General features: G+C 37.7%; 1 protein-coding gene across 2 annotated transcripts in view; it reads right to left on the bottom strand.

Moving 5' to 3' along the window:
* Nucleotides 1–12692, bottom strand: part of SLC24A4 (solute carrier family 24 member 4) — an 82464-nt gene that overhangs the window by 5275 nt on the left and 64497 nt on the right. For both annotated transcript variants that reach the window (XM_030949708.1, XM_030949709.1), the window contains exons 12-14: nucleotides 12106–12250; nucleotides 2560–2726; nucleotides 1001–1115 (exon numbers count right to left, since the gene is read on the bottom strand). In XM_030949708.1, the coding sequence (XP_030805568.1) occupies nucleotides 1001–1115; nucleotides 2560–2726; nucleotides 12106–12250 (427 nt within the window). The remainder of the gene's footprint in view (nucleotides 1–1000; nucleotides 1116–2559; nucleotides 2727–12105; nucleotides 12251–12692) is intronic.

The raw sequence follows: 12692 nt of genomic DNA, 5'->3' as shown, positions 1-12692 counted from the left end.
TTCACTTAAATTAATACACATGCAAAATTAATTTAGTAAAAAGGTGGTTCCATAATAATTCTGAAGACTTTGTTGTACTGTTTTTGTGAGAATATTCTGCACACAACAAATAATGCAATATGGAAAACTATTTAAATATATAACACTTTTCAAGCAAGCAACATTTAACAGCACTACTCCAATCTCAAATTAAAAAGGTGGGGCTTTTGAGTACTTAATTTATCATTGAAAAGCCCTTGTTGTTTGCTCAATGATGTGTGCTGGAGATATCATTATCTGATAAAAAAAGGCTATGGGAATTGAAATACTGGAAAAGAATAAAATTAGGTCTTTTTCTTATTCTACTGCTGTGCAGAGGATCACGCTGTCAGCTCTAATGTTTTTCAACAACAGGAAGAGATGCTGCTACCAGCATTTTACAAATAAAAAAGGAAACATGATGAAACTTAAACAAAATTAAAAGATAAATGAGAAAGCCTTTGACAATTTCAGATGGACAGAGAATGCAGATGTCAGTAATCCAAAACTCTTTCCAGTGCAGCTATTCATATGTTCCAGTGGGAAGGAGGTCTGCATTTGGATGAGAACTCTGCCTGGAGCAACAACACTTCTGCCAGATCCCCTCAAAGCACTTCACTTCCTTGGATTTGAGAAGTCTTCTAGAAATCAGTACAAGTTTTATATGGAGAAGTGCTGGTCAGTGCTACTTCGTCAAAGTAGTTTTTAATAGCTGATATTCTAGTTTTGTGTATGACTTTTGCCTTTTTACCCTGACTGATACATACCATGCATGGGACATCTGAGGTCGAATTACCTTCTAGAATGCTAGAATGCCCCATCCCAAAAAGCAAAAGATAATTTTTTGGTTCACAATAATTAGCAACCTGTTTTGGCTTTTAAAATTAAAATAAAATTACAAAATTGCATTGACAATTTGTGTGTATGGAGGAAACAATCTTACATATGTAAGACTGCAGTTATGCTTCAGCAGACACAGTACCTTGTCTTGCTACTATTAAGCTGGCCATGCAGTCTGGGACACTTGTTCCTGCAGCCAGGAAAGTAATGCCCATGATTACATCTGGGATCCCAAGGGTGTATCCAATCACAGTCACCTGAACAAGGAGGAAGGTAGATTAATTTATCGTATTTGGAAAGTCTCCTCATTCCAATGAGGAGAGTATGCCAGTTGTGGCATACTCTTTAACTTTGATTTCTGGTGTGGACTCTAACAGCAATAGACTCAGAATACTTATCCATTTCTGCAAATTAAGTATTTGTGGAATAACCAGCCTAAAACCAACCCTGTGCAAAGGAAAAGTACTTTGGGTCTTATTATTCAACATTCTGTGGACAAACAAAATCTCCATTTCCTGTTGTACTAACATGACATACTGCTGTTTTAAGGACATACAGTAAAATCTGTGGGTTTGGGTTTTTTTTGGTTTCCACAAATGGCATAGAATGGATCTGTTCTCAAAAGGACTGCAACCAATATTATATCGTAATATAGTGGCAGAGATATAAAGAACTTATTATAACCTAACACATGAAGAAGGAACTAGTTTCTTGTGTGACTTCTCATAAAATCCCAAAGTGAGCACATCTGGTTATACTGTCCCCTGATATTCCAGATGCAGCTTGAAAAGAGCTTAAGGAATCACTGAAGATTGCAGCAGAGCTCTTAGAAAGGACAGGGAATTGTATTTAACTGGAACATCCAAAGAGGGCTGAAAAAACATCAAGAAAAGGCAGCTGAAATGGAACCAGGCTTGTGAGAGAGAAGACTGACCCAGGGACAGACAGCTGTTTCCCTGCTGAGACTGCTAAGGATGGAAGTCTTCTAGGCTATGTGTTGTTTTCCTGAAATAGTTTGCCAGTCTACCACATGAGGAAAATTGAACCCTATGCTAAAGAAAAGGTGTATTTTAGGAACTCCACTGACAAACCTTATCTTCAGGGGCAAGCAGAGGCCCAGGAATAGAAGTCAGCATGACCCTCTTGCTGAGACTGGTAACAAGGTACTGTGACCCAGCTGCCTCTGAAAGCAGTATGGGCTGCAGCCTTAATGAGCACCTCTCTCACTTGTGAAGGGAATATCTATATATGGAACCAAGGTGCACAGTATGACCTTCCAAAGGACATATAATAGGATACAAATGTGTGCCTTTGGTTGGCAAATGAATTTCTTAGACACAGTCTATGATAGAGGATTGTTTTACAATGCAAAAATTACATAGAAAGTTGCAAAAAGTATACAGAAAACACAATCTTTCATGAGAGGAAACATAAAGTGGTTTTCAAATGCCTGACAGCCATTTGAGGAAAATAGAGATGTTCTCCACCACCTTCCTGTATTGTACTGTGCCCTATACAGTAAAGGCCCAATTACTTCTGCAGAATAAAAGGCAGCAAAAATCTAAAACTATAGTAATTACTGTATGAGCTGAAGAGACTGCACTACAATTACATGCCTTTCTTTGATAAGGGCACAGAAGGTTTTTACATGCTTTGAGATGCACATTTCACCCAGTATGAAGTCCTGCTACGTACACTTACCATCCAAACCATGAAGTAGGAGAACAAGGCAATCCAGAGAGTGGACAAGACAAATGTCAGCATAAAGCACCTCTCCCAGCGTGGTTTGCTGCAGTTTGGAATTGTAGTAAACAGCACAAATATCAATGGCCATGTCAAAAGCCATTTAATTTTGTTCATTTTTCCCTCTGCAGGACAAAGGAAAGAAACAGTTGAGCTTTCCCATCACCATCCCAGGCTGTTACACCTCTTTCAGCAGAGCAGATGATCCCAGAAGGATGTTTACAATTGTGCATGTCAGCTCACTTTCCAGGGTGCCTTTAAACTATACTTGGCCTTGTCACTTTCAGCCTAGTTCTGCATGCTCATCCAGCATCTTCTTATAGTTAAGTCTGCCAAGATATATGAAAACCCATGGAAGAATTACAATGATTTAAAATCACAGCTGATATTAAAACCAAAATTAAATCAGGTTTATTGCTCTTTCAACTGTATTACTACTAATCCAGAATTTAAAAAAAAACCCAACAACAAAACCAACCAACCAAAACTGCCCATCCTCTCACCTTAATAGAAATATCAAAATGCAAGCGGTGAAAATAACTTGTACATTCTGTGCAGCAACAGAAAACAGAAGCACAAGACCCAACCTATGAACATGACAACTTTTTTACATGCCTTTTTGTTCTAACTTGGGCAGAAGTTTAAATAAACCAATACTTAGAAGATCTAGATTTGTTGAGTCTCTCTATCTGCAAACAACACCATCTTGAAATGATAAAACTTCTGGGAAAAGAAACAAGGGAGTGACCTCCCTGGTACAGCTCTCCAAAATCAGCTGGTGAGAAACATCCAAGAACTGTCATCGCTGAAGACTGGTACACACCTTGTCATTTGTTCAAAATTTACAGTATTGCAAATGTAATCTCAATACATAAAACAGAACTATTTTATAACTGAGCCATAAGTAAATGGGGTACTATTCATACAGATCATGAGGCATCCTTCAAGCAGGATGACAGATTTGTCTCTCAGGCTGAGTGAGAGTACCACAACCAACATTGTGGCCATTTTGGCTTGGGCTTTCTTTACATTGTGTTTCCATCCAAGTAGGGGTTTCCATCATTAACTCATGATTCTATGCTTGGGATCTACTAAAATATGCTGTTTTGAATAAAATCATTGATCACATTGAAGGAAATAATCAGTAAAGTTATTTAGCTACATTATAAAGAACATTTACTAACTAGTTCCTATCAATTTCACCAGTAATTTTCTCTCAGCAAAGACTTTGGGATTTAAGATGTGTTTAACAGGAATTTTTGTTAGTGATTTTAATTGGATTGAACTCAGCCATCTCAACCAATGTGCGCCAGGATGCAATGAAATTTAATATTTAACATTTAAAAATTAATAATACTATTATCATTTATGAGGCTACTTCCTAATTTAACTTGTTGAGTCCAAATGTCTTTATTAACTTATTTTTGTATATATTCTAGAACTGTATTTTCTTGCTTGAGTTATGAAACAGCTTTCTAACTTGAGATTTTCTTGTGAATTTTGAGATGCCATCAACTCACCAGGAAATCTTAGACTAAGCTTTGCTCTCTAGTCCCATTTATAGCTTGTGGCTGTGGAACTTCTAATGCATAAAACTACTGAAGTGTCCCAGGGTAATTTCTAATTCTAGACTTTTACATGTCACTGAGGATCTATTACAGATTTTACAGGGAAGATCTTTTTCTCTCTGCTTATGTATACTTCTGCACAGATTTTTTAAAAACAGTTATCTTTTACCTGTTCTGTCCAGGAAATGACACTTCTTGGTTCACTTCTCTCTTTAATTGTTAACAAGGCTGTAAATATTCTACGAAATGTCCTACGGTAGTTCATACCTGCTCCTGCTTAATTTGTTACAGTTTGGATTACTTAAAGACTCCTAGATAGTTAATTTTTACTCTGTGTACTAAAGTTGCTCAGCTTGGTTCATAGTCCAACAAGTCAGCATGGCCTAGGCCAGTAACATCCTCAGCACATAATCCCAAACACAGGGTCAGTGGATGACTGATTGAAAAAACTGTGGATCCAATTCTGATCTGTGTGGGTGTAATTTGACTGACTTTGGTGCTGCTACACATTGGCAGTGCCTTTTCTCTTTTCAGTAATATAAATAAACAGAACTGCCTTAAGAACAAATAGAGCCTCTGCTGGAGATTACATTTTTAGTATCATGTTTAGTATCCTGAATTATTCAACAAATGCTTAACTGAGAATGCATAGTGCCTTACGACTGGCACAGCTATGTTTGTTCATTTCCAAGAAAACCTAATTACTAGTGGAGGAGGGCTTGCCTTTCCATTATCTTTGCTGAGTTTGAATGGATGTGTGTCAGATTAAAATTCCTGGCTCCATCAGTGGTGATGTTGTCCCCACACAACGTCTTGAGTTGAAACTGCTTAGCTAGATGGTTTGTGGGAGTGATATTTGCATTTATTACATGGCAACAGGCTTGAGACTTTGGGGAAGAGCAGCGTGTAATTCTGGGGTTTGCTGCATTAACAAGAGAAGCCCAGTGGCCATTTGCAGTTAGCCTGGAATACTTTGGAACCACCATGGCCAAAGCAGCTTACTTGACACATTCCACATTGGCTGCTGTTTTGGGTTTTGGTTTTCTAGCTTTTATAAACTTTTATATAAGCCTTAAGTATATTTGGCCTTGGTTTTACCTCAGGCCTTTTCATTCAGCTCCTACTGTTCTGGGTCATGGAACTTGTGTGGCACATAGGGCTAAAGAAGACTACTCCTATGCTGTAACTTGGCAGTTTTTTAAGACTTTCAAGTACATTTAGCAGCAACCTCAATGAAGTGAGACTTTATTTTTTCAGGAAACTGATGACTTTATTCATTTCACCTGGCTTAGATGAATGCACAGCTAGAAGATGCAAAGTATTTTTTTTTAGTTCTTTTGAAAGTGCTTTTGCTGTTCTGTTGTTTTGCTTTTGATCATCCACTCTAAAATAATAATTAAAAAGATTTAATGATAAAGATGTTACAGTGAAGTATGCTTAATAGCTGATGACAAATTGTTTTACAACTCTTGAGTAGCTCCCTAGTACATCTGCAAGGAAGAAAATGACTGTTCCCATTTAGGCCATTATTCAATACACAGCTGTTCTGTCCCATCACAAGACCTCAGCACAGTTGTTTTAACAGTGGTACCACCCACTCCTGTGAGCCCTGGGTTTAAAGGTTCCTGCAGCAGCCCACACAACTGAGGAAAAGTGTATTTTGCACCCCCCTCCTCCCCAATAATGAAAGAATATTACAGAATATTATTACAGAAAGCAACACCGGTCTACATTCTGTTCACAACACTGCTGTAAAAAAAGAAGATGAGGGGTTTTTTGCAAGGAGTTGTTTTCACTACTTCATACATCCATTTTTTTCTGTTTCCACAGATATTTGGAAGCCAAGCACACCAAGTATTTCAGAGAGGTATCATTACAAAAGATCTTGATTACAATGTTTCTGAAAATGAAGTGGGAGCCCTACAACAAAGAGCTCTGCTAATTTTCAACACATTCCTGGGCTAGTCATCTTTCCAGATGTTATGGTCACAATAATTACTTTCACATACAGATAATGTGTCCTGCTGAACAAAGCCAGCAACACATATCACAGCACTGAGAAGAAACAAGTATTTCCTTTAAGGATCTAGAGAAAACACTTTCTACAGAAAAAATAGAGTCCTATTTGCAACATTCTCAGACACCTGAGAGGAGCTCAATATAAAAGTGGGAAATGACATTTGTGTTTACCTTTAGATCAGAGGTGTAATCTTGACGTAAATGCACTGATTAACCCCACTTAGTGTTTTCTGGTTTGCAATTTGAGTCCGCAACATGGAGCAGTCTTGAATCACACCAGTAGAACCAGAGGCACAAAATCAAAAGTGCTCCCAGTAATAATGGGCATTTTATCAAAAGGACCAAGCTAGAGCTAGTCTGAAACAGAGCTTCCAAAGGCACATACTGCAGCAGCCCACATGTCCTAGTAAATAAGCTGCAGAGAAAACATTTTTTCAAGTTTAAACAGAGTGGAGTCTGTAACTACACCATCAGGAATCACATCTAAGTTATTGTAGCTAGTTAAATTTGACTGCTTTTCCACTTAGTTTTCCCTTTAAAAGCATGTCAGCCAAGCACATAGCTCCAAACATGAGTTACTTCAGAACATGCCTAAACCTTCCCAAGTGAAAGAAGCATGTCCTTACACAAAGCAATGACTGATCCAAAAAACTGTAACATCCCTGAAAGACATGAATCTAACTGGCACACAGGAGCTTCATAACTGTATGTTTGTGAATTCCTATAAATCTCCTAAGGTCACTTGAAGACTGGGAAAGGTATTCTCTAATTGAAATGAGAAAGGCTTCCTGAAGTTTCCTACCAATTGCTGTTTTTCCAGGGATTTTTTTTGTTGATGGTAAACTTAGAGTAAAAATGAGGCACATCCAGGCTCGCCTAAAAAGATTACTGCTGCAAACTTTTTTCAGGCTTCACTTAGTAATTCTTAAATTTTTTTAAATCTCTCTATCATTTTTCATTTGGGAAGGACAAAACTCAATCAAACCAAACAAAAAAACTCAACATGCTTCTTCTCCAATTAAAAATGATTTTCCAAACACCTGTACCCTTGGTTCTAATTAAGCTTTGTATTTACAAAGATGAATTTACACCCACGTATTATTATCAATATCAAGTCAATTCTCAACCTGAAAATGTGTAAAAGTTACACATATGCCTCTACACTAGGAACTTTGTAATAACCCAGACAACAAGTAAATTTCTGTTAGAAAATGCTGTTCTTTAGAGTTCAGACTGATTGGAAAACTTCAATATAAGTAAATTAGACAATTTGAAAACTTAATTAGTTTCTAGTCATGTCCAGTATCCAAAACACAACAGCAAAATACAAGTTCTTCTCCCAAGTGTAGTACCCAATATAGAAAAAAATGAAGCAGAAACAACAAACTAGATTTAGTGTGAATTTTTCACCAGGATTATTTTCCACAAAAAATATCTGTTGCAAAATAATAAAAAAAATTGTTACAAAATGGCTTTCAATTTTTCATTAGGAAAATTAACACAGCAGCTGACTCTCCACCTTCTTGGAAAGTTCTCATTGATTTCAGCTCTGCAAATTAACCTATAAATTGTGGAGGCAAGAGATTCTCTGTATGAGCACACTAGAAAAAGGCTATGTAGTGTGTGAAACAGAATCCAAAGAGGCTTCCAAGTGGGCAGCAGACATAATAAAATATTTTTATTGCAGCTCTGCAACAGACCTTTGGAAACTTTTTCTTCCTTTGGAAAATACAAAGGTTTTACTTCTCATCCTCATCCAAAACAGACTATTTTTCAACCTACTGATATTCTTCTCGGAAGTTTCATTTTCCAGAATACAAGCTCCAAATTCCAGACCGTGAAATCTGTCCAAAACAACTCAGATTTCTATTTTCAGCCTGTGCCTTTACCACGCTTGGAATATTTGGATTTATGCCAATAATATTCTCTTAAATACACATTTTTGGTACAGAGAAAACTAATCTACAAAAAATAATTTGCTCCAGTACACAGAAATAAGCTTTACTCTCAGAGTTACCATAGGTTTACACAAGACAACATCCAACAAAAGTAAGATGTAACTGAACAGAGGTACCCCCCATGTTATACTTTGCTGGATTTTGGCCTGGTTTATCCTGTATGTTTTAACCTTGCTGTCTAACAAAGAGCTACAGCCTCCTGAGTGTTCAAGTGAGCTGCACTGGGTTTGCCTTGTCCACTGGGTTTCCAATAAAGGAAGACATCAAGTGAAGCGAGTAGGAGCCAGGTTCAAAGTAAGTAAAAGGTTCTTCACAAAATCATGAAGCTCCTTCCCAAAGGATGTTGTGGGTGTTAAATGTTTGCAAAGATTCAGTGACAATTAGACATTAACATTAGGTTAATGAAGAAGAAAAACACTAAGGAATTTTAGATCACAATTTTACATCCAGACCAAGAAGTTCCTTGAGGTGAAAACAGCTGAACAATAACTTGTCCTGTCTCATTCTTCCCCAGGCTTCTTTATAAAATCGTGGCTGGAGTCAGAATATTGAGATAAATGTTTGTTTTGACCAAGTACAAACATTTTACATGTTTTTAGTAGATACTGTTAATTTTTTTGCTTCTATCCCACATTTTATTTTTGTGTTTTGGATCCAAACAAAAATGGATTGGATTGCTAATCTCCTTTATTGCCATCTCATTTTAGCTTGAGGAATTATTATTCCTGTTTTAGCCAACACCATCATGACTTATATAAAGCATCCATGCTCCAGTTCCGTAAGAGAAGTAGTTCTTCATTCCTGTGAAATGATCAGGAGCTGAGATCACAGAGTATTTTAAAGGGTGCTGAACATGTGACAATGGAAGGGATTTAAGCATCCATTAAGAGCTGCACAGAAGTGCTTTTCTGAGTCTGGGCTCTAAAAGACCACTGAGCTACGCAAGGGCTTTCACACACCATTTTGTTGTCAACATATGCCTGCCCAGTTTTGTCCTATTTTATTCTGATCCGTGGCTTGTGTTTTTAAAGTTTAAAACCTGTTTTCAAACAACTGTAGAGTAATCAAATTGTAAAGCTTCAAATGAGCCTTTCTCTTGGGAGATAATCACCAAAGTCTAAAGGTTAGGTCAAGAAAGGAATTCCTCTTCTAAAGAGAATGTGTTTTTCCCACACAGAAACCAAAGGCAAAGGCTGTTTGAATGATATCATATGCAGTTTCCATAAAAACTGTATGTTGTCTCCTTTTTCAGGATGGGCCTGAACCACATCCACACCCAGGAGCAAATGTCTCTTGATGTTTGACAAAGGGGATATGCTGAAACAGTCTGAGGCTGTTTTCATGTAATAACTACATTCTCTATTTCTGTTTGCTAAAGCCCTACACTTACTGCTGAGCACTCCTGTTGACAGAGGATAAAAAAAGAACAAAATGCAAAAGACGTGTTTTGAGATTACAAATAATAATTTATCATCAGATTAAACTAATTCAGAGATTAAACTTCATACTTCACTTCTGTTTCAGAAAAAAACTCAAACTTGCTCTTGCAAAAGTATCTAGAATACGCAATTTGAAGAAAGAAAGTAAAATCCCAAATTAGGCTAAAGAATGTGACTACAAAACAGCACAAAAAAGGGGTTGGGCCAACTCACAGCCATTGCAGTTGCAGCTCCTAAATTACAAGAGTGGATTTTTTACCTAGGACACCACAACCAACTGAATTGCAAAGTCATATTGAAAACTGAAAGTCTGTTCTTCAGAGAACACTTTCCAGTACTGAAAAAATGCATGAACTTCTGATCTTCAGAAAATATATGTGCCTTATTCCCAGACTGAAAATAAATCAAAGAAGACCAGAGGGGATTCTTGGAAACTCTCTGCAAACTACCTTTTCCCTGAAGCCAGTTTTAAATGTCCGGATTTTTTAGGCTACTGATTGTGCCACAGTACTTAAACAACAACAAAGCATGATGCTGGGTCCTCACATTTTCACCAAACTTATTAAAGTAGTGCTTTGGAAAGCATAATGAAAGAATTCTCAGTCAGAACATATGAGTTGAGGAATGAGAATCCAACCAATGGATAATCCACTCCAGACAACAGGAGAGACTATACCTGAAGGTAATGACGAGGATTTTATACAATCACTTACTCACTTTTATGCAACTCTCTTGAGCTCATGCTGAACTTTGGCTCCATTCAGTATGAACTGAATCACCAAGTGGTTCCACTCTGGCCTGTTAAACCTCAATTTAAAGACTTTCTCAAAAATGCAGAAAAAATGCATTTGAAGAAGACCAGTGACATAACTAATAACTCCCTCTTTAGTTCAAAACATTTTGTCTATTATAAATGTCACACACTTAGGTACAGTCTAGATAAGAGCTTCCTATGTTTTATTCATAAAAAAGCTGCCTGGAAAGTAAGAAGAAATGCATGATTGCACTACCCTAATCAAAACTTCTATCCAAAAACTTGTTAAAAACCATCTCAGTTTAAAAGTCTTCTTTGCCAACACATGCAAGGGTGGTCAAGGTTTGCTGCCTGGAAAGTAAGAAGAAATGCATGATTGCACTACCCTAATCAAAACTTCTATCCAAAAACTTGTTAAAAACCATCTCAGTTTAAAAGTCTTCTTTGCCAACACATGCAAGGGTGGTCAAGGTTTGGAATGGAGCGCTCATGGAAGCAGTGGAACCACTGTCTCAGTATCTTGGGTTAGCAATGGACACAGCAGTGCTGGGTTAATGCCTTCACTCAATGATCTCAGAGGGTTTTCCCAACCTTAATGACTCTAGAATTCACTGATGTTTAGATGGTTTGTGGAGACCTTTTTCCTTTTCAAGAGCTGTTTATTAGTTTCTGTTATTATTATTGTTACTGTTGTTATTACTACTACTCTTATCATTACCATGCCCATGTGCACAAGCATTATTGCTGACTTGGATCCTGTTAGTTCACCACACAATAAAAATACATTTTTTCACTATCTCATGAATGACCAGAAGTTCATCTAATGGGCCTATCTTCGGTGAATTAGTTTGCTTCCATTCTTCACTCCAATCCATGCAAGAAGCTCCTGTGGGAGCACAGTAAAACAGGAAAACTTACAGTATCATCTAATCTTCACACAGTATGCTTCAACGTTTGTTCAAAAACATCTCTTCTATAATGACAGCAACTGAAGCACTGGGATCACTAAGAAATTAGATATAACATAAAAAATCCTCCTTTTTCACTAGATGTGGTGTTTATCCATGCCAAGCAATTCCTATGTTAAACAGTAATTATGTGACAGACTACATGTCTGTAAAGGCTGATCTAATCTCTGCTGTCTAATCACCAAATCATTTGGGCAGGAGTCAACCTGCAATGTGCCAAGGGCATCAGCACAAGAGGTTGGTTATACATAGCCCTTTACACCAAAGAACTTCCAAAAAATTTCGAAAGGTGAATACTATTGCATACAGCTATTCTAACAATTTTAAACACTTTCTCTCCCTCAATATTTTTCACTTTTCATCCAAGAAGCCTCTCCCACTACAGTCACTAGAACAATTTATTATATATTTATACACCACGGTGCATCTGGCTTAGCAATTTCCAGCAAGTCATTATTAACTGCTGACTTCAAAATTATTTGTAGTAATTTTGAAGTACTCATCAGGTCATTCTGACATGTTTCAGTGTAAACTTCCCTTTCCTGTTTTCCCTTCACCTCTGGCAAATCAGCACTTCCACCATGGCTGTCCATAATGACTGGAAAACACTTTCAAAGATCTGCTTTTAGCCACCCAGCTTCCACCTCAGCTTCACTGTCAAAAAATCCATCCTTCAGACAGTCAAACCAGTCCCTTTCCTCCTCTCTCCCCACATATGTTGTCTTTCTTACATCCAGTATTTGGCATTTAAATTATCTTCTTTTTCAGGACTATAAACACCTAGAGAGTAAGCCTTACCTGGCACTGAAAATGGAGTTAGACTGTCCTGTTCATTCTCGTCCTCTTGGTTCCCCACAGGGATGTTTCCATTTTCAATATTCTCCTGTCTCCTGTTCTGAAGTGCTTTGCTGGAGCCATTGGCAGATTGGATTAACCGCTGGCGCTGCAGTGTCAAAACACAAAACTGCCATAGTTCAGAAAGTATTTACTTTGTGACATCTGACTTTTGCTCTCTGTCCAGCCCCAATCACATGAGCCATGAAGTTTCTCCTCAAAGTTTTCCTTTCAGTCAACAACAAACCTGTCAGTGGCCTACCTGTCTTCAGCAGGCATCAGGCTTCACCAGGTTAACCATCCACTTCAAAACTACTGGCAGGAGTCTTCCAAGCCATGATGGAGAATGTTGTAACATTTGTTGTTCCACCCGTGTTTGAACCAATGTGGTATTCTAAAGCACTTCTCACTCAACAGTTCCCACTCATACCAGCAATAGCACCACAATTAAATGGTAACACTCAAGACACCTCTGCACAATTAGCGTTGGCTTATGAATGACTCATTATCCAGGAGCTCTCCTCAGATCCAACTCTTCTCTTCTCCCTCCT

Source organism: Camarhynchus parvulus, chromosome 5 (assembly GCF_901933205.1).
Source record: "Camarhynchus parvulus chromosome 5, STF_HiC, whole genome shotgun sequence".
In the NCBI taxonomy this organism is placed as follows: domain Eukaryota; kingdom Metazoa; phylum Chordata; class Aves; order Passeriformes; family Thraupidae; genus Camarhynchus; species Camarhynchus parvulus.
This window is presented reverse-complemented; position numbering and strand designations above follow the sequence as displayed.